This window comes from Catharus ustulatus, chromosome 3, assembly GCF_009819885.2.
Source record: "Catharus ustulatus isolate bCatUst1 chromosome 3, bCatUst1.pri.v2, whole genome shotgun sequence".
NCBI lineage: Eukaryota > Metazoa > Chordata > Aves > Passeriformes > Turdidae > Catharus > Catharus ustulatus.
The window spans coordinates 37,811,552-37,831,296 of NC_046223.1; the positions used below are offsets into that span (position 1 = coordinate 37,811,552).

The window sequence follows — 19,745 nt, forward strand, 5'->3', positions numbered from 1 at the left end:
TGATTCTGATAGTTTGTGATAACTTTGCACTCAACAAACTCGTATTTTTAGATGAGGTATGTGTGTAAATACAAGATGTATTTTATAAAAATTTTGAATTAAACTTCTTTACAGAATGTATGAAGCTCATTTATATTTACTGACTTAATACTGAATGATTAATATTGATGAATTAAGACACATTCATGTTCCTGTGCGTACCACCAATATACTGAAGCTATACATAGATAGCATCAGTAGCTTTGAGGCTATAAATAAGTTTTTGTGATAATCAACATACTACTTCAGTCTGTCAAAACTGGAGATTTGGAGAAAAAAATTGCCTTTGTAAGATGCAACACCTCATTTTGGAGTGGTGACATGGGTTTTACACCTTGGTGAGACATGAATTTTGAATGATCTCTAGAAAGCAGATAGACATGTACATCCTGTTTCCTCTTCTACCCATCAGACATGTGCTGCTGTTCATCAGAAAAATTACACTTGAAAAGTTGATTAAATCCATTGTTGAGAGAACATACAGGTTGAGATCTGTTGTCATTATATCATTATTCTTACTGGTGTTTAATGTTTTGCTTGAAGTACTACAGCAAGCTTAAAAGCTGCTCATTTTGCTCTCAGGACAATTTTGATTAGCCTGGGTGGCACACATACCCATGTGGTTTTGGTTTCCTTATTTTTTCTTCGCACACTGTATTTCTTTAAAAATTTCCCTGCTAGAGCCGCCTGTGCTAATTTGGGTCCCAATTGAAATATTCCGTAGAAAACTTCGTATTTGAAAATTAGTTTTAAGGCCATCAGTAGCCTAAAAGCTTTGTGAAATATGGCAGATAATACGTACAGATGGGCTGAGCTATATAAACTGAATTGTTATTTTAGTGGGTGAAAAGGGAAAATCTCAACAAAATACAAAAATGTTTTATTAAGCTGAAGTGATTTTTGAGGCGCTGCTTCAGAGCCGAATGGGCTCGTGGGTGCAATGGCTCCGCGCTCCCGGCGCGGGGCCAGGGGCTCCCTTTGCAAGGGCAGCGTGCCTTCCGCGGGGCTGAGCCACTGCGGCTTCGGCACTCCGTACCAGCGCCGAGGCCACGGCACGGCCGGGGTCACAAACACACCCGGTGCGGGACACAAATCCCCGCTCCGCTTTCCCCGAGGCGGCCAAGGCGCTCTCCCGCTTACGCCCCAGGTCTGTGTGAAGCACCAACCTCCCGGCAGCGGCGCGGGCGGGGACGGCCGCGGGAGCGGAGCCAGCCCCGAGCGGGCGCGGGGAGTGGCGCGCACGCGCGCAGCGCAGCCTCGCCCCGCCCCTCGCGGAGCGGCCCCTCGCCCCCGCCCCCCGCCGGGCCGCGGCCGCTCGGTTCCGCATCCGGCGCGGCTGTGTCACTTCCCGCTCACGCGGGCGCTCTCCCTTTCCCCCTCTCCCCGGACCCGGATGGTGACTGGCGGCGGCGGCTCCAGGGACTGTCAGTGAGCGGCTTTCCGCGGGCCTCTTGTCCTGAGGGCGGCGGCGGCGGCGGCCGCGAAGATGGCTGCGGCGGCCTCCTGCTCCTCGGCGGCGGCGGCGGCGGGGCCCGGTCCCGGTCCGGGCTCCTGCGAGTGGCTGCTGCTGCGGGACGGCTGCCTGCGCTGCGACGCCGACGGGCTCTGCAGCCTGTGCTACCACCCGGCGCTCAACGCCATCCTGGCCGTGACCGCGCGCGGCGCCATCAAAGTCATCGACGGCACCTCGGGGGCCACGCTGCAGGCGTCGGCGCTCGGCGGTGAGCGGGGAGCGGGGCCGAACAGGTGTCGTGGCGGGCCGGGGGAGCCTCGGGAAGGAGCGGGCTCGGCTCGGGCCCTGCATGCCGGAGGATCGCCCCGGCTTATTCTCACCCCTTTTTCTTTTTCTGGCCTGAACGGCCTCCCTGCCCAGGAAGGCGGTGGAGTCGCCGTCCCTGGAGATGTGTAAGGAAAGACTGGACGCGGCACTCAGTGCCGTGGTCTAGTTGGCATGGTGGTGTTTGGTCATGGGCTGGACTCGGTGAATCTCAGAGGTCCCTTCCAACCAGAGCCTGTGGTTCTGTGTTCCTACTCTTTGGGGCAGAGATACTCATGTAGACAGTGCCGAGACGTTTTACTTCTGTAAAACATTGGCATGATTACTGGAAGATTAAATGGGGATGGAAGGCTGGGATATATAGGGTTGTATTTTTTAATTTTGCTTTTGCAGGTGGTGTTATGGATCATGTAATGTTGAACCTTCCAAAGATTAGAAGCAGCAGCATGTTAGGCAGGACAGGCATAGTTCTAATTCTTATTGGTATGTGATACTATGGTAATTTATTTATTGAGCCTTATTCTGGTTTTTTAAAGAAGAGTTACTGCTAAAAAGTGTTATCCTTCATGAAGTTATTTGGTGATACGGTTTTGTATGTGTTTGAATAGTTCTTCAGGCTGTTGACTGTCTCTGGTGGTAGTAACCATATCCCTGCTATTATGTTCAGGAGGCATGATTATGTACTGGCTTTGTGGAAGCTTAGACTGTAGCATCTCCATAACTATGAAGCAGCTTCATTTGTTGACCATTAGAGTTTTTGCACTGTTAATAAACTAGCTCTGTAGAAAAAGATCCATATGCCATTAACAGCTTTTGTTCCTTGTTCGTTAATGGCTTTTAAACTGTGACACTTGTCAGAATATGGGTGGTGGGTAGGGTTATTTGTCTCCTTGTGAGTCCAGTCCTTGGAATAGAAAGATAGGCTTCTTACTAGTTGTGTACTTCCATGTTCAGGTTCTCCTTACAGTTGTACGTTGCTAATAAGATGTTGCTTTGCTGAGTGGTGATGGTGAAAGGTTGTTTGCTGCCTGAATGTGGTACAGTAATTTCAAGAACTGCATGGGAATGCCATAGCCTAGGCAATATGTACACTTTCACCTTGAAAACCAGTAACTGTATTGCAATGTTAGGCTGAAGAGAACAGAACAAAAATTGCTGATTTCCTTTCATAACTCAAAGTTGGTACATTGTATGTAAAGATTAGGCATTTGGGGCAATTGAAAAAAGAATTAAAAAAAAGTTTTGTGGAATTAGTAAGAAGGTGCCAGCTGCTTTTGTTGTCAGTTGCTTGCATGGAAAATGAGGCTCTTGTACGGTGTTTCCTGCATTGTTCAGGATTCAGATCACTCTGCTTCTGTAATTCCCTTCTACCATGCTGTCTCCTAAAGTGCTTCTTTTATTAATAACTTAGTTTCTTTTCTTCATGCTGTTGCAGGAATTTTAAAATTACTTTTAAGTTGTGGGTGAAGAGGGCATAAATAGAGGACCTAATTTGTAATTCACTGTCTGTAGGAGATGTTTAATTCTCAGATACAGAAAAGGAAGTGAACTGTAAATCAAAGTGATTCTCCACTTTGCTGTGATAGAATCCTTGCAGAGGATTTGACTCAGTATTCAAAATGTTAATAGAAATTCTCCCCTAAATAGTAACTATTTGACAATAACATAATGCTTTGCTTCTGTTACGTACATTCAATCATCTATACTTCCTTTAGTGTCAGTCTTCTCTGTGGCAGCATGGCTGCAAAAGATGGGTTCTACTCCTCCTTACATAAAACAACGGAATTGCTTGCAATGTTTTCTGTGCAGTGGAGCTGATGATTTTATTACTGGGAAAAAATATTATATTCTTAGTTAGTTTGAAGAAACTTTAGATTAATTTTCTTATAGATTCAGACTGGCATGCCTGTCAGAAATCTGGTTCATCTCAGCAGTAGGTGTCTGTTGCAGCTCTTAGCAATCCTGTTCACTCTTGTTCTCTCTCTCTTCCTGCTGTCTTTGGGAAGAGAAAGAGAAGGGAATTTAGCTGCTCTCTGATGTCTGCCTGCACTGTACAGTGTGGGCTCTTTTAATATAGGATAGTAGTAGCTGGACACTCAGACCTGTAGACTGACTCTGTCCCTGTTCTCTCCCCTGCCATAAATGACAGGTCAAAGGATATTGTTGCTTCAGGGACTTCTGGTACCATAACTAAAAATAGAGTCTCTAGGAATTAAAACTGCTTCTCCTGGGAGACTGCTTGTCCTCCTTGGTAATTGAGGCTGCAGGTCTTCTGCCTTGCCAAAAGATTTATGTTGGACAGAAATGCTGTTGCTTGTTACCCAAAGAAAAACAAAATGTAGCAGGCCTCTTTGTAGAAAGTAGAGCAAGTAAAAGATTCTCCTATCAAGGCAGGATAGGGGAGGAAAAGAAACACAACCAAGCTTCAGTGTGTTTTGTATTTGCAGTCACAGTTCACTGCGGAAATATATATTAAGCTTTGAGCTCATTCTCTGTGAAAAGATTGAACCTGTGGAATGCTGAATGTGGTAGAGCAGTGGAGGCTGCCTTCGTTAGAATAGAAATGCAGATTGCTCTTTGGTGTGTAAAAGAGCAAGGCAAAAGATTCACAGCCAGAAGACAGTTCAGTTATAGATCAGGTCCATACATTTGGGATGTTGTCTGTGTGCTTCGGTTCCTCATGTGAACTTTATTGATCTAATGTATGTGGTGATCCAGGGATTGTTCTGCTGGGCCCAGTCTGTAGCAATTCAGGTTGGATTGTTATACCATGCTGAATCTTCAGCAGCTCTGTCTCCTGGAGGTGTGTAATCATCTTTAATCTGTTCCCACTATGAACCCTGTAGGCCTATTCAAGAGGACCAGGTAATCATTTGCAACAGCCCAGAGCATGGTAGTGCATGAAAGTAAGGGGAAAATCTGGTAACACTAACATTAAACTGTCTTACCTGGTCGCAAGGTTGTCTTTTTTATTCTGTCAAGACTGTTTCATGCACACTGTGCATTTCAGGGAACCAGACTGAGAGTGCAAGGAAAACTCTTGTGATTTCTGGATGTTCTGCCTTTCTGTTTATTTGCTAGCAGTGGTTAGTCAGGACTGGTTTTGAATCTGTCACACAAGTCTATCAAGTACTTTATTTTCCGCTCTTAGACATTTAAATGTTTCTGTGGTTTCAGTTTCAAGTTGAACACTGGTCGCCAAAAAGCATATATGAGCAATCTCCAAATACACACTAAAGATGAGCTTTTTCCTTGGCCTCAAAAGAAGCAAACCAAAGCAGCAAGACAAAAAAAACCCCTCAAGAATCTAAACAAACTTCTAGATTAGTCTTGAGTGACTCTCTTAGTGTTCATAGAGGTGTTTATCAGTCCTTTTTATTTACAAATAAAGTAAGAAAACTGCCTAGACTGGGAGAGTGCTCTAATTCCCAGAGAAGCTTGGGCAGGATTAAGAAAAGAAACTAAAATGTACTATCAGATGGACAGTTCCAGTAGGTATTTCTAGATGAATTTGATGTAGCAGTAACTTCAAAGCCTCATTTGCTAAAATGCACAGTGTTTTGTAGCTAAGGCCTTCTAAATTACTGTAGAGGCCCTAACAGGAATCAAAATATAGACTTCAGAATCTGTACAGGGAAGGATCTGTTCATGGTACATATCTGCCAGATCCTGCAGGGGGAATGGAGCTTCTGCATTGTCATCAGAGGCCCTCAAGGGCTGTTCCTCCATCAGAGGAATTTAGAAGTAAATAGATCCCAGCCCAGGAGGCTCACCTGTGCCAGCAAGTTCAATACCATAAGAGTTCTCTTTTGGGAAGAAAAGAGAACTCTTGTTTTTCTTCAGCTAACTTTAAATTATGCTGCCTTGGAAATCTCTCAAGGGGTGTCCAGCTCTGTTTCTTTCTGATTCTTTTCCATGTAATGCAGAAGGCAAAGCAAGAGGAAAAGATTCTCTTTTGCAACTTGGAATTTACACTTCTTTAGGAAGAAACTGTTGGGATACTCTGTCATCCAATTCTACACTTGATTTATTTGAAGACACCATCAACAGTTTCAACTGTTTGAAGCTCACTGGTAATACTGCTCAAGTTCTCCTTCATTCCTCAAAATTGGGGCAAATTTATTCCATATTTATGTTTCTTATGTTATTTTGTTCCATTATGAAACAATAATAATAATAATAATGAAACCCTTTCTTATTAATACAGAATTTCTCATTACATAGAGAATATTGTCAAATCTACTGATCTGCTACACCCCACCTTGCATTTGAGCATACTTGGGTGGCTGCTGGTGAAATACTGGGTGAAATACTTCTTAAAGAGATCATTTCATTGACTTGTGCGATTTTAAGTTAATTCATGAGGCACCTTAAGCATTTGAGAAAACAGGATAGGAGAACTGTTAGATTTGAGTTCAGTGTTGTATACTAACAAAGGCTCTAGTGGACTTTGTCTGCTCGCTTAGTCAGAGTATGTCAAATATCCCTTCTTACTTACCAAGCATCTCGCCAGACTATCAAAAAATGCTTTTAATTGATATTTCCTGGCTCTATTGAAGTACATCTGGATTATCTTCTGCAGAAGCTAAAATAGAGTAAAATTAGAGGTCTTTTTACCTAGCTTTCAAGAGATGTTTGCATGTCCATATTTCATGCAGGGATTCAGAAATTGTAACAGGCAGCAATGCAGGCATGTTATGTTGCCAGGCATGATCAGACAATATTTTTTTCATTTTATTGACAGATCTTTCATATCTGGACCAATGGATTCATGACTGTCAAACAGCAGTGCAGTATTATTAAAGGTTGCAGAGTGCTTTAATGTCAGATAATCAGAAATTTCCTGGACCTCTACGCATGGACTTTGAAAAAGGTCTTCTGCAAGAAGATGAATCCTGGAATGTTTCTTAGTGACCTAAAGAGGAAAGACTGTGCTGGGGTTTGTGTCAGGGATTTGAACTTTGTGTTCCTGCCTTAATTGTTGCATAGGTAGTTAAGGCATTTCTTATTGATGTGAAGGTTTCTGAGGGAATGAACTGACTTTCACCTCCGTGCTGATTATTATCCAGCTTTGGTCAAGAGAGCTTTTAGTATGCCTATATGATAAACCCTTCAGCTCAACTCCCAGTTATGTTGTGTACTGTGTTGTGTACGTTCCAGAAGAAACTTGGCAGAAATGTATTCTGACAGATAACTGATAGTTCAAGTCTGGAACATTATGGAAAAAAGCAGGTGTATCTCTTTTGGACTTGAAGTAATGATAACATGGAGAAGGCTTTTACTCATTGCCCAGCCTAGTGATCTTTACTATTGCCCATCCTGATCTTTTGCTATTCTGAACATCCTGGAGATCAGTGGTTTGGGTCTAACACACTCTTGTCCTATAGCTGGTCCTTTCTGGCAGCCCACTGTAATGTTAGCTGGCCCAGTAGAACCGCTTTCTGGGTTACATTGTTTATAACTATGTTTTTATGGTTGCTGTTGCACTGGTATTCATAAATTAAGCGAAATAGAACATCTTAAGTTTTGTAAGACAGACTATAAGAAAAATCTGTCCTAGATGAAGATTCACCTTAATTCTTTTTAAATAATGATTAGGTCTGATTTTTTTGGTATGGTGTTGATCTGCTATTTCAGGTTTTCTTTCCAAGTTATTTTCAAATCAGGAATCAAAGATGTCTGTCCTTGCTTTTACAAGTATTCTTTAATTTTCCCTGAACAGTAAGTATGACATATTTCAAAAATGTTTCTTAGACTGTCTTGAAGATGGAGTTGAGGATTACAATAATGTGGACTCATGGGCAACTTTTGAGTGTATCAGACTGCCCAGGGTCATGTTGCAAGATAGCTTGTTGCATGTTGTCTGTTCCAGTGGGATCGGTAACTTTTCACAATCTTTTTAAAATTTGTAAATAAAAAATTTACACATGGGTCAGTTCACTTTCCTGATGGTTCTTAAGTGATGCCACAGTATTGCTTTCTGCTGTTAGAAAGCTGTCCTTTAAATAGTTAATGCTCTCTTAATTGCACTGACTGCTTGCAGTCACCAGATGAGTGCTTGTCACTGAGTAGAAGTTTCAAGAAAGAACAGCTATTGGCTTGAGTTCTTTAATTTGTGAATTACAGATTAATACTAACCCTTGTAAGTCCTTTACTGCCTTTTCTTTGGGAAGAGTATCAAGATTTGTTAAGGACCCAGTGTACACTGCTAGTGAAAAAGTAGACAGGAAGTCTGTAGAATATTTATTTTGGAGATTCCTGTGCATGTTGGGGAAAGAGCACTCCACAGATAAGAATGATAGTCAATAAACATTGAGCAAAACATAAGTTTAAAAGTGTAAAATTATGGAAATAATAACTTTTCTGTCACATCAATACAAACACTATTATGTTTGAAATTTCCTTGAACTATTTGCTAGGACCATTCAGTGAGTATTGATAACCTTTAAATGTGTAACTTAAAAGTGAATTTGCTTAAGTTGTGTTGAAAGTTGGTAGCATTAGTGAAGACATATCCAATCACAAGTGCTTGTTCATGAAGGCTTGCATAGCATACAGTCTGTCAGCAGTTCTTCAGTCCCCTGTACAGTCTGGGGAGGGAAAGCTGTTTGATCCACTGCACTTCCCTGATCTGACTGAGCATGAAGCACTCAGGATCTCATCATTGCATTTGGCAGGTGTAGGAGAACAGTTTGGTAAACTCTTGTGTACGGAGCAACAGGCTACAAAGAGTGGTGAAAAACTCCTTATTGAAAGGAAGAGGTGGGAAGGTGAAGGGTGGCACTGAGGACTATGATGTAGTGCCTGAATAACAGTGGGGAGAGGGTTAGGGAAGTAGGAAGCTGGGAAGACTGGAAATATAGTGTTAAGTTGGAGAATAAGAAGGCAGTGTGGTTAATGTGGAGAAATAGTGGGATAGACTTAGCTGACCTGTCTTCTGCAGGATCCTGCATTTATTTTGTGATGTAAATGATGACCTGTAACACTGCTTGTTAAACTTTTTTTAGAAGTGGATTTTTTCCTTTTCAGTTTTCTATAGCTTTTGTGAGTCAGAAGTCACAAGACCAGCATTTTTCAAAAAATAATCTTAGGTTCCCACCCCATGCCATCATGAGAAAGGAAAAGTCTTTATACTGAACCTGTGGAGGAACCTGCTTCCCAATGTCTACAGAAGGTGCCTGGCAAGGCCAGGCTTAAGCTAGCTTTTCTGAATGTCCTGCTTTAGTGACAGAATTCAGGTTTAACTGAGGTTATCACTGTGTTCAAATATTCTTATGCTGCAAAGAATTGTTTAAAATATGCAAGACCTTTTAATTTTGTCAGCTTCTCTGAAGAATTTGAAAAGGCACACTAAAGAATAGTTTCACTTTTAAATATAACTTAAATGTGCATGAATCTAGTCTTTTCTACTTCAACTGTGCAGAAGTATTTATTAGGAGAATGTGAAAATGCGTTTAATAAACTTGAAATACTTGTAAGATTTTAATGGCATTGTAGCCTGTTGTACCAGGCTCTGAACCAACTCATAATGCCAGAATGGTATCTTGCAGTTCTGCTAGGAGTATAAAATACCAGTTAAATGCTCAGTTGTTACCGTATAAGCAAATGCTAGAGAAGTTGTCAAGAACACCTCTGATTATATGTCCTTTTTCATGTCTGTGTGTTGTATTTCCATCTCAAAAAGAACCTAACAGAGCTAGAAACTTAAGGTGTGCAATGGTTTATATATGTGAAACAGTGTTCAGTCTGAAAAAATGATAGGGATGCTTTGGAATGGGGAGTTGAGAGAGTGAGGACATGAAAAATCAAAATTGGGAGTTGATTATTCAAGTACAGGAGCTGAGGGCATCAAAAGAAGTAACTATGAGAAATAGTAAAATATGGAACTCCTGGCTACAGGGCATTGTGGATGCTATCTGTTTGTGGAATTACAACAGTGTTGGACTAAGTGATAGAGGAAAAACCTGTCAAAGGTCGTTGTAATAGTCAAAATCCCTTTTGCGTCAGAAGGTCCATAAGTGCAAATTGGCTGGAGCTGAGAGTGTTACAGGAAAGAACCATTGTGTAGATTACCTTTCTTAAATTCTTCACTAACCACTTGGTTTGGTCCAATGTCTTGGGCAAAATACTGAGTTATGAGCATTTTCCTCTGACCTACTATGCCTGCTTCTCTGGTCAGTTCAGTTTTTTTAAAGTAATGTCCAAAAGAGAAAGGTAGTAACTCAGCAGTCTAAAATAGCTTTTGAACTACTGCTGAAGTAATGGAAGACTGATGTTGGATTTTGCTAAAATTCTTTCTCTGCAGACTAAAAGAACCCACTTACCTTTGTCTTCACCCACCTGTTGTATCCTCCAACCCCATAACTTCTTAATACCCCCTTCATGGGACTGTCACATATGTGCTGGTATCTCAGATGGAGGAGCAAAGATGGAACTGATATTCTGGATGTGGGCTTATTGCTGATTAGAGGAGACTGATCTTTACCCTCTGAGGTAACAGTTTGTAGCTGAAAGGATGCACTGCTGCCTCTTCAGCCTGTCCATCAGGATCCCCAGTTTCTTTCTGTTGGGTTGCCACCCAGACGATTGGTCCCCAGCTTCTCTTGATGTAAGGGGTTGTAGCCCATTCTGGGTATAAGACTTTGCATTTGTCTTCACTGAACATCAGGAGATTTGTGTCAAGCCACTCCCCTGTCTGAGATCCTTGTAAAAGGCAACCCTACCATTTAATGCATCAGTTGCCCTCAGTCATCTCCCCTTGGTGTTGTTCACAGTCTAAATGAAGGTACAGCATGTCCTGCCATCCAAGCCATTGATGAAGGTAGTGAACCATATATCAGGCTTTGTTGAATGCCACTCCTAACTGACTGCCAGCTAGATGTTGTATCCTTAAGGACTAACTTTGCACATGACAGTGTAGCCAGTTTTTTACTTGCCTTAGAATCCACCCGTCTGCTTTTGAGAACTTGCTGCTTCTCCCAGCGTGATGTCTTGGAATCTCCTTACGGTATTGGAGTTTGGAAGGGTGAGAAGCAGAACCACTTCCTGCCAGACAGTCTTGGGAGTTCAAAAAGTGCCATATGTGGAGATGTTTTCTCCTGTTGCAGAGGCTGCAGGATACATAATGGATGAACTCAGATGCCACTTCAGGGACCAAAAGAGGAACTGGTAGTAAAATTTCATCTGGCAAAGTTTCTTTGTTGTGAAATGCTGTGATAGAACTAGCACTTGAAGAACGGGAACTTCCTGTTACTGAGCTGTGGAGTGTTCCTTGCCCATGTCTGGTTGTGGGTGGAAGCTGTGTAATCTGTCCGTCGGCACTCTTTGAAAGAAAACTTTTCTGAAATTTTTCATAATTTTTCAATTTAAGAAAAGTTTTGGAGGAGAATGTACCCTCAGATATTTGCAGAAGAATTACAGGGATTTACATTCTCACAGTTTACTGGGGCCTGCAGAAAGGATTCTAGAATATCTTGTGAAATCTTTCCTTATTTCTTCTTGGGATAACGGTGTAAAGCTCTGAACAGTTGTGTTCTTACATACAAACGATGCCAGTGATGTTAGATACATGGAGATCTGAAACCACACAAAGAGCACGGGCACAAGGAGCTCAGCAGGGTCTTCCTGCTGATTCACTCTCATCTGGAACCTGTACAGTGGAAGAGGACTCTATGCCTACAGAGGAAGTGAGATGAACTGTCTTGATCTCATTGGGGTTTTGTTTATGTTCTGAAACCTTTTAAGTGTGACTGTTAGTGTCTCTTAGTAGTTGCCAAAGCAGACACATCTAGTTAATATTTATGTGTCAGTCTCCAGTGCTTTGGCCCATATAATACATCATCCTATTAATAAGGATTATTAAAACTGGCTATCATATAATGAAACTGATACTGAAGCAACTCTATCCTTCTTGTTGCTAAAAGAAAATATAAACTTTAGATCACATGTCTTGTTTTTAATTAACTAAATACAGTTTTTCCAATTAAGTGAGTTTGAAGGCACTTTGTGATGCAAATCTGGGTATTTGTCTAAGCATTCTTGCTGTTCAGAGAACATTTTTTATTTTCTTTCCTGCTTCAGGTCTAGTGTGTTTTTTCTTTATTGAATCATTTTGGACTGCTCTTCCAAATGAAGGTGTGTTTATATAGTGAAATCTGAAAGAGAAAATGTTGCTTGTATATACCTGGCTTAAGCCATTTACATAATTTGTCTAAAATAGGAACTTGAACTTGTGTTCATCTAACAGTTTCCTTTCTATCCTCTCCCAAAGTTTGATAATGTTTCTGTCTTGGGGAAAGGAGGGGGGTCATGGAGTGCCTTTGTGATAACAGCAGACTCCTTTGGTGAGGTGATGTTTAGTTCAAACAAGAGGCTGGGCCTGGACCTGGAAGATAAAACTCCACTGCTGAAGTATCCATCCAGTGGATGTACGAGGAAGAGAAGAGGAGAAACAAAGGAGAGTCTCTAACTGATAAATTCAGTAATTGTGAGCAGTCATGGCTGATTTGCCCAGGCATTAAACATCTTCTCGTTATGGTGTTCCCAACTGTTCATAACCACCATGTCTTTGTTTCAATTGGGAGCCACTGATGTGAAGTAATTTGGAGACAACTTTATTTTTAGACCAGACTTGCAGTGATTTACTCTTTATCCTCTTTTGTGTGAACCCTTTGAAGCTCATCCATAGTTGTGATTTTCTGTAGTATTAGTTCATAATAGGTTCCTGCATATATAGCAAGTTAAGACAGCAAGCTGAACTTTAGGACAGGTTTTGGGTTTTTTTTATTTGTATTGCAGAACTTCCTCAAACTGCAAGTGTTCTGATACGCTTGCCTTGGCAGATTGTTTAGCTAGCATATAATTAGTTGTTATACTTGCTAGCTTTCAGTTGGTTTTATGATTACATGAGGTGGTAGCAATAAGAAAGGCACTTGCCTTGTAACAAATGAGGACAACTGATAGGTAAGGTTTTTTTAATCCCAGGTACCTGTGGAAAATGTGTGAGACGTAGCTGAGTGAGGTTCTAGCAGGAAGTGGTTTTGTCTCAAATGGATAGGATAGTTCTGCTGTTCACTGACCTGGCCTTTTCTTGAGTTTTGGATTCACTTTCAGTAGCTCGATGCTCAAATCTTATGGTACAAAATTAATGGAATAGATAGGGCTTTTGATCTCCTGAAACGTCATTAATTTATTTTTCCCGTTCTTGCAGTATTTTGGAATGAATACTGAGATAATGTTTGGATTATTTAAATTTAATTTAAAAATGCAGAAACTGGTATTGATGCGCATACTGGACTGATGGGATTTGTTTCTCCAAAAATGTTACTTTAATTCTTAATTTAAAGACCTAGTGACATTCATAGATCAAAGTTATGAATGTTCCTTTAGATATTTGATTGGACTTGAGACTTAGCATTATGGAATTAGTGCTATGATGCATGTGTTTACCACTCTCACTTTATAGCTGCACCTAAGTGTTAGTTTACTGTAATTTAGAAACTATTGGAGGGTCATTTTTGCTCTGTATGGGGAGCTTCTTGTCAAGGGAATTACTGACTTTGAAAGGTTTTAGTGCCATTCCTGGCTAGCAGTTTTCTAGGTGAATTATTTTTTTTCATTATCACAAAAGATAAAGGTGTTGCTGCCAGCATAAATCTATATCTCTTCATGATGGTGGCCAAGCATATGTGGGTGACAACCACTTCTCTTAAGGTCTGTAGTTTTGAGGCTGAATCTGTCTTCAGCAGAGATGGAGACAAACTTTTTCATTGTTCTACTTCTGAAAATGCAAGGCTAATTCTGTAATTGGTTTGGTTCATCTTAATGCCCACAGGCAAAGGGGCATGACAACTGCTGCTTTGCCCATTTGTTTTCTGTAATACTCTTGTAGGTCAGATTTTTATCACAGGAAATTGCTGGTCTCTGCTCTGTATTGTTTGAGACAAAGAAGGTGAAGGTGAAATGTTCCATTTCTCAGATTCTTAATTTCTGCAATCTGGTGTTTGTTTGGTTTTAAGGTTTTAGGTTGCTAGTTCTAGTGTTGTGATAGATGACATACCATAGTGTAATATGCTATTGGATTTGCACTTCTAGCGTGCTAGCAACCTGCCAGGTTTCCTTGTAAGAACTGACAAAAGGTGTAATGACTTCTTTGTGAGTTGTTTTGTATTTTAATCCCAGATAGATAGTCTGGAGATATTGGGAGAAGCTGAAAAAAGCAAAGACTGAAAAGGAAAATCATTAGAAAGAATGACTGCTTTTTCTCCTACCACCCAAAGTAAATTACACCTAAAGCAATTGGGGGCTAAAATGAGAGTAACAGTATTGATGATCTAGCTTAAGTAAAGTAGTGATCTTATGTGAAACTTTTTAGCTGTGGTTTGTGAAGATGCAGGTCACTATTGCAAGCAAACTTAGGCTGAATAGGCAGGACATAATGTTTTTAATTAGTTTTTCAATGTTTTTCATCAGTGTGTTTTTCAAAGGGTATTGGCAGAGTCCTTTAGCACATTGTAAAATATCGATCCCTAGTTAGAAAAGACATTTCTGACAATGCTTTAGGACAATTTAACTTTTCTAGGCATAACTTCTAGGTTACCACTTCTGTAGTGGTGACTTCTTATATTCTTTGGTTTCCTGGTTCTTGCTCTATTATTATAATCATATGGTCAGCCATACGTAGGCTGTGTGACTCGTATGTGACTAGTATTAGAATTGTCTTGAAATGTATTTTGTGAACTTTTAAAATTAGACTCCTATTTGCAAAAAAAGCTTCTCAGCAACTCAGGCTATTCAGTGTAAACTAATCAGTTACAGAATGTGTTTTTTTGGGTTTTGGGAAAATAATAAATATTGGTCAAATAATTTCCTTGAAGCTCCATCGACTTAGGCTAAGGGAGCCTGTTTTGGTTTTATGTGCTTCAAATAAAATAAAAACAGCAATTGTAAATAACTTTTTAGAGATAATTTGGCAAATCTTTCTGTCAATACAACCAACCAGAATATTAGCCAGCACAGTGAAAATCCCAATAGACAATATAATTCTTGTTCTGTAGTTATAACTTCTTATTTTGTTTTGCAATGGAGCAGAAATACTGTTATCTGCCTCGTTAGTAATCTTCATTGACTTCTAAAGATTTGGATCATTTACTCAGAGGATATTAGCTGTTTGCTGCTTTAGACATGAGAATTCATTAACATCACTACAGAACTGATAAACTAAGAATGGTCTGGCCTGGAAAGCCACAATGACTGGGCCTCCAACACACTGCTGAACTCTTAGGCACCGGGCATGAGCATAGTCCTGTGCTTGACAGCAGATAAGGAAGGTGCAAAAGAAAGTGTTCATGGTGTTGGCACTGCCAGAAGGGGTGAGCTGCTTTTCCCATTTTCTTTGGGAGGGGGGAGGAGGAGAGAAGTGATGTGCTAGACAAAGTGTCCTGTAGTGATCCATCCCTTGGATCACTCTGGATAGTCTGCATACACCCTCAGAATCTGAGGTGTCTAGTTTAGATACCATTCAGTTTATTTGCATAATAGTTTCCAGTATGCTGTTGAAACTTAATACTTTTAAAGCTGTTAAAACTTGTATTTGAATTTTTGACAAAACTTATTTTCCTAGAATGGTTTGCTTCCTTGCCTGCAGCTATGTTGGCTGTAGAAAGCCTTGTGTGAGGAATTCCATTGTATTGGCAAAAACACAGTTTGGAATTAGTTGATTTACCTTTCACAGAGCCCTTTTTTGCTGAGCAAGGACCAAAGACTTCACAACTTCACTAAGTGATTCCAGACTCTTGAAGTGTTTCTGACTGCTATTATCAATTATTACAATTGCAGTTACTTAACGTAGGCACAGGCATATGTCCTTTGTTTTGTGAGTATATGAGTCATTGTTTCTGAAATATTGGTGAGAAGGGCAGCTGACAACTGTTCTTTACCTGCATTTTCAAAGAGAGAATACCACAAATGTAATGTAGTAGATTCATGTGCCCTATACTTCCAGAAGTTTTAATTTCCATTTGACTGTATCAAAGTGTGAAGATGACAGAATTATGTCCTTACCAGGGTATTTTACTGTGTTCTAGCTACCAAAATGGTGATTTTTAAATTATTTATAGTAAAAGTGGGATCCAGTGTCTGAGGAAAGAGGAGAACATAGGCAGGCATGATTAATGCAGAATTTAATGAAACTCCTGCTCCTGTGTGACAGGAAGACACCTATGTTGACGATGCAGCATTTTCAGCTGCTGTTGGAGAATGTGTCCATATATTTATCACACACACAAACTGCTTCTGGAGTGGCAGCTCACTCTGTGATAGAAAGCAGTTCGCTTTCTGTGCAGGTAGCATTTTACATGAATTACATTTAGTTCTGCAGTCCATCCAGCTTTAGACATGTAATAGTGATGAGTAACATTAAACATTTTAGGGGATAATATCCATTGCCACAACCTTTCCTTATTTATCTGCTGACAGTCTTCCTTTCCCTTCACCAAACTTCTCAAACCTGTTACTGACATCAGTATATGCAGCACTGAGCAGAAATGAGCTGCTGTAGTGTCTCAAGGAACACGTGCCACATATTGGTACATGGTACAAACTGTACTTAGTTTTGAGAAGTTTAAGTATTATTTTGTTTGATGAAGTAGTGTTAATAAGCCTGAATGGTAATTTAGCAATTTTGTCATAGTGTTCATGCTGGTTTGTACAATTTAGTTCTTATTATTGACTGTCAACTTGTATCAAGTATGCCAGGCATCAGCTTTAAGTTGAAAACACTAGTTGAGGCCTCCTGGTAAGAGGAGGACTTTAATTTAATGGCTTCCACTGTAGGAATAAAATGTTTGTAGTTATTGATGGGATGTATAGATTTGGTATAGATTTTTGCGTTTTAGTGTAGGAAATATAAAAACTTGGTGAAAATTGTGATTGCTAAAATGCTAGCTTTTGATCATCTCAAGAAGTAAAGATTTTGCCAAAGGGTTACATTACTTCCCTAAATACAAATAAGAGGTCCTTTCTATAAAAACATTTTTCTAATTAAGTCTTGCATTTTATCTTCCCTTTATAGCTAAACCAGGTGGACGGGTGAAATGTCAGTATATTTCTGCTGTGGATAAAGTGATCTTTGTGGACGATTATGCAGTGGGATGTAGAAAAGATCTCAATGGCATCTTACTGTTAGACACAGCTCTGCAAACGCCTGTTTCAAAACAAGATGACGTGGTTCAGCTTGAATTGCCAGTTACAGAGGTAAGATGGAGGGGAGGACAAAAAAGAGGTATGTAAATAACTGTGTTAGAAATTCTGAAACCAGACATTTGACTCTGAGTTTCTAGAGTGATATTAATACCATGTAATGGAAAAGTTTCTTAGCTATTAGCTGTCATAGCACCATAGCTTTTCACAATTACCTGTTTCTCAAACAAATAAGAACATGCCTCAGGACCACAGTATTTCAGAAAGAACTTTTTAGTGACCAGAGATAAGGACTCATTTCCCCACCTTTGTCAGTGCTTGTGTATGGAATCTATATGCACTTCTGGAAGTCAGTCTGGCTGTTAGGCATCCATGATTTGTTGTTGTTGGTTTTGTTGTTGTTATGGTCTTTAAGGAAAAGAAAGATAAAATTAGGTGTTTTGTCATGTGAAGAGTTAGAGCTGAAGTCTAGGTTTTCCAGCAAGGTCAGCTGGCCTAACAAGACTTTTTCCTGTGCAAAACTGACTTCCCTTTTATGTTTGAATCAGCTGTAACACAGTACTTTGTGGTTTGAGCATTTAGTATCACTTTAAGAGGAGCTAATGTAGACATTTCTGCTTAGAGTGTAATGCTTAGGATTTTGTTGCATTTGTTTATCCTCAGCACTGATATAAATGATTTATGTGCTTCTGAAGTACTGAATAACAGGTGCTTACTTATAAGAATGTATGTTATATGTGAGGTTTTAAACGATGTGACTTGAGTAGGAGTAACACCAATAAAATGTTTCATAGAGGTCTCTGAAGAGAGCTGTCTGGGTTCCTGATGATTGCTGCCCCCTGGCATCACTTTTTATACCCTTTGTGGGTTACTAAACAATCCTGGTATGTGTGGCTGAGTGTGAAGAAAGCGTCAGAGGTCAGGATTTCCTTCCATAAGGTCTGCTGATACGGGTTTGGAGTCTCACATGGTTCACTAGAGCCTATAAGTTTGTTGTAGGTTTTTGGCACAAAGATTCTTTGGTTCTAAACAGTTTACAGACCCATATTTACAGCACCTCTCTGTAAAGGTCCTTCCTGTAGAAAAGGAAATGTGGAGTTCAGTAGGAATAGTTTTGGGAGTTCCATCACCACATTGGTGAGGAAGGAGGCAAGACATTATCAGTCTCAAGTTCTTTTAATTTTAAAGAGGGAGTAATCCAGACCTTGGAAAAAATTAGTAAGTATTAAGCAGATATCATACAAACACATCTGTCCACCTCTTTCATCATAGAAAGGGCAAGAATGTTCATCCAAGGAAGGTTGTTTAGTGTTTCTTTGTCTCTGGAATTTTTCTGCAAATTTTTGCACTTAATTTCAGTAGTCTTTTAAGTAGTTTGTTCTGCTGATAGTGCAGTGCACCTTTATGCATTTCTAATTGTAACCATTAACAAGTTATGAAGCAACCTCTGTGCAGTTTTGAAATCCCTGTAGAACACTAAAATTTAGGAACTTCCACAGTGAATCTGTTATTCTTCTCATAGAACCATAGCTAGGGGGCTGGTTTGCTTAATTTCAGTCTTCCCCTGAGCTTCCCAGGGACATAACTAAGGAGCCTTTTGGCCTGTTCTGTTTTGAGCAGTTTGTGGTTGTTTAAAGGACTGACCATGGTCCTTGGGAAATATTTCCCTGTATTTGTAACTTGAAAGAATTCCTGTAATGTTTTTTCAGTTGTTAACCCACCTAACAGCAGATTTAAAATACTCTGTGCCTTGCACATTAAGCATACCTTTAAATCTTACCTGTCAACATGAAGTTAGCAGACAGAGGGATAAGCTGGAAACAGATGAGACTTGGAAGAAAATGTCTGTAAATGGATGGTTATAGCATTCTTTTCTAGTTGCATTATTATTGAATTTTAAGAACTAACTTCTAAACTAGCCTGGGGTTTTTCTTTGCCTCATTTTTCAGCTTCACTATATTAGCATTTAAGTAACTTATCTCTTAATTTTATTGCAGTGTTGTTCTCATTATCTACTTTTTTGAACATACAAAACTACTCAGAAAATGGCAAAACTTTTGATCCTGCTGTCACTTTTTGTCACTAAAGCTGAATGAATCCTTTTGAAGAGAAAGCATTGGGCAATAGGTGTCTTCTCATTGCTTGCTTTAATAGATCTTCAGTTTTAACTTATATGACTGACTCGTTTAACATTGGTAATATTGCCCTTGAAGGAATTCATAGTAATTACTGTTACCATTGCTGAAGTTTATCTGTGGGTTGGCCTATGAAGTAAAATTTGGAGCATCATACTCAGGTCTGGGTCTTTTATGGGAATTATGCTGATATATTATATGATAAAGTAGGATCTGGCAAAGGACATTTCCGAGAGTAATGAAATAGGCGTAATTCCTGTTGTAGTTAATCAGTGTGGATGTTAACTTTGCTTGCACATCTGCATTTTAGGCTCAGCAACTGTTATCTGCTTGCATAGAAAAAGTAGATGTTTCTAGCACAGAGGGTTATGATTTGTTCATCACACAACTGAAGGATGGCTTAAAAAATACCTCACATGAAACAGCAGCAAATCATAAAGTTGCAAAGGTAAGGATTTGTTTCTGTACTGTCTAACATGGATTTCCATGTCTGATTTGTGTGTCTACCATTGAAACATACAAATTCAATGTGGTGGATTTTGTTTGAAGACAGTGGAATATATTATCTGTTCCTTAGTTTTATATGTGAAGCTTCT

The 19,745-nt window shown here is 39.9% G+C and overlaps 1 protein-coding gene across 5 annotated transcripts in view; it reads left to right on the forward strand.

Moving 5' to 3' along the window:
* Positions 1 to 1,431: 1,431 nt before the first annotated feature.
* The window catches only part of BIRC6 (baculoviral IAP repeat containing 6), a 179,546-nt gene continuing 161,232 nt past the window's right edge, over positions 1,432 to 19,745 (forward strand). For 4 of the 5 annotated variants that reach the window (XM_033056376.2, XM_033056377.2, XM_033056378.2 and 1 more), the window contains exons 1-3: positions 1,433 to 1,760; positions 16,887 to 17,068; positions 19,460 to 19,597. In XM_033056376.2, coding sequence (XP_032912267.1) covers positions 1,526 to 1,760; positions 16,887 to 17,068; positions 19,460 to 19,597 — 555 coding nt within the window. In that variant the 5' untranslated portion in view covers positions 1,433 to 1,525. Of the gene's footprint in view, positions 1,761 to 16,886; positions 17,069 to 19,459; positions 19,598 to 19,745 lie in introns of all 5 variants that reach the window. The other variant, XM_033056380.2, reaches the window with a different exon arrangement.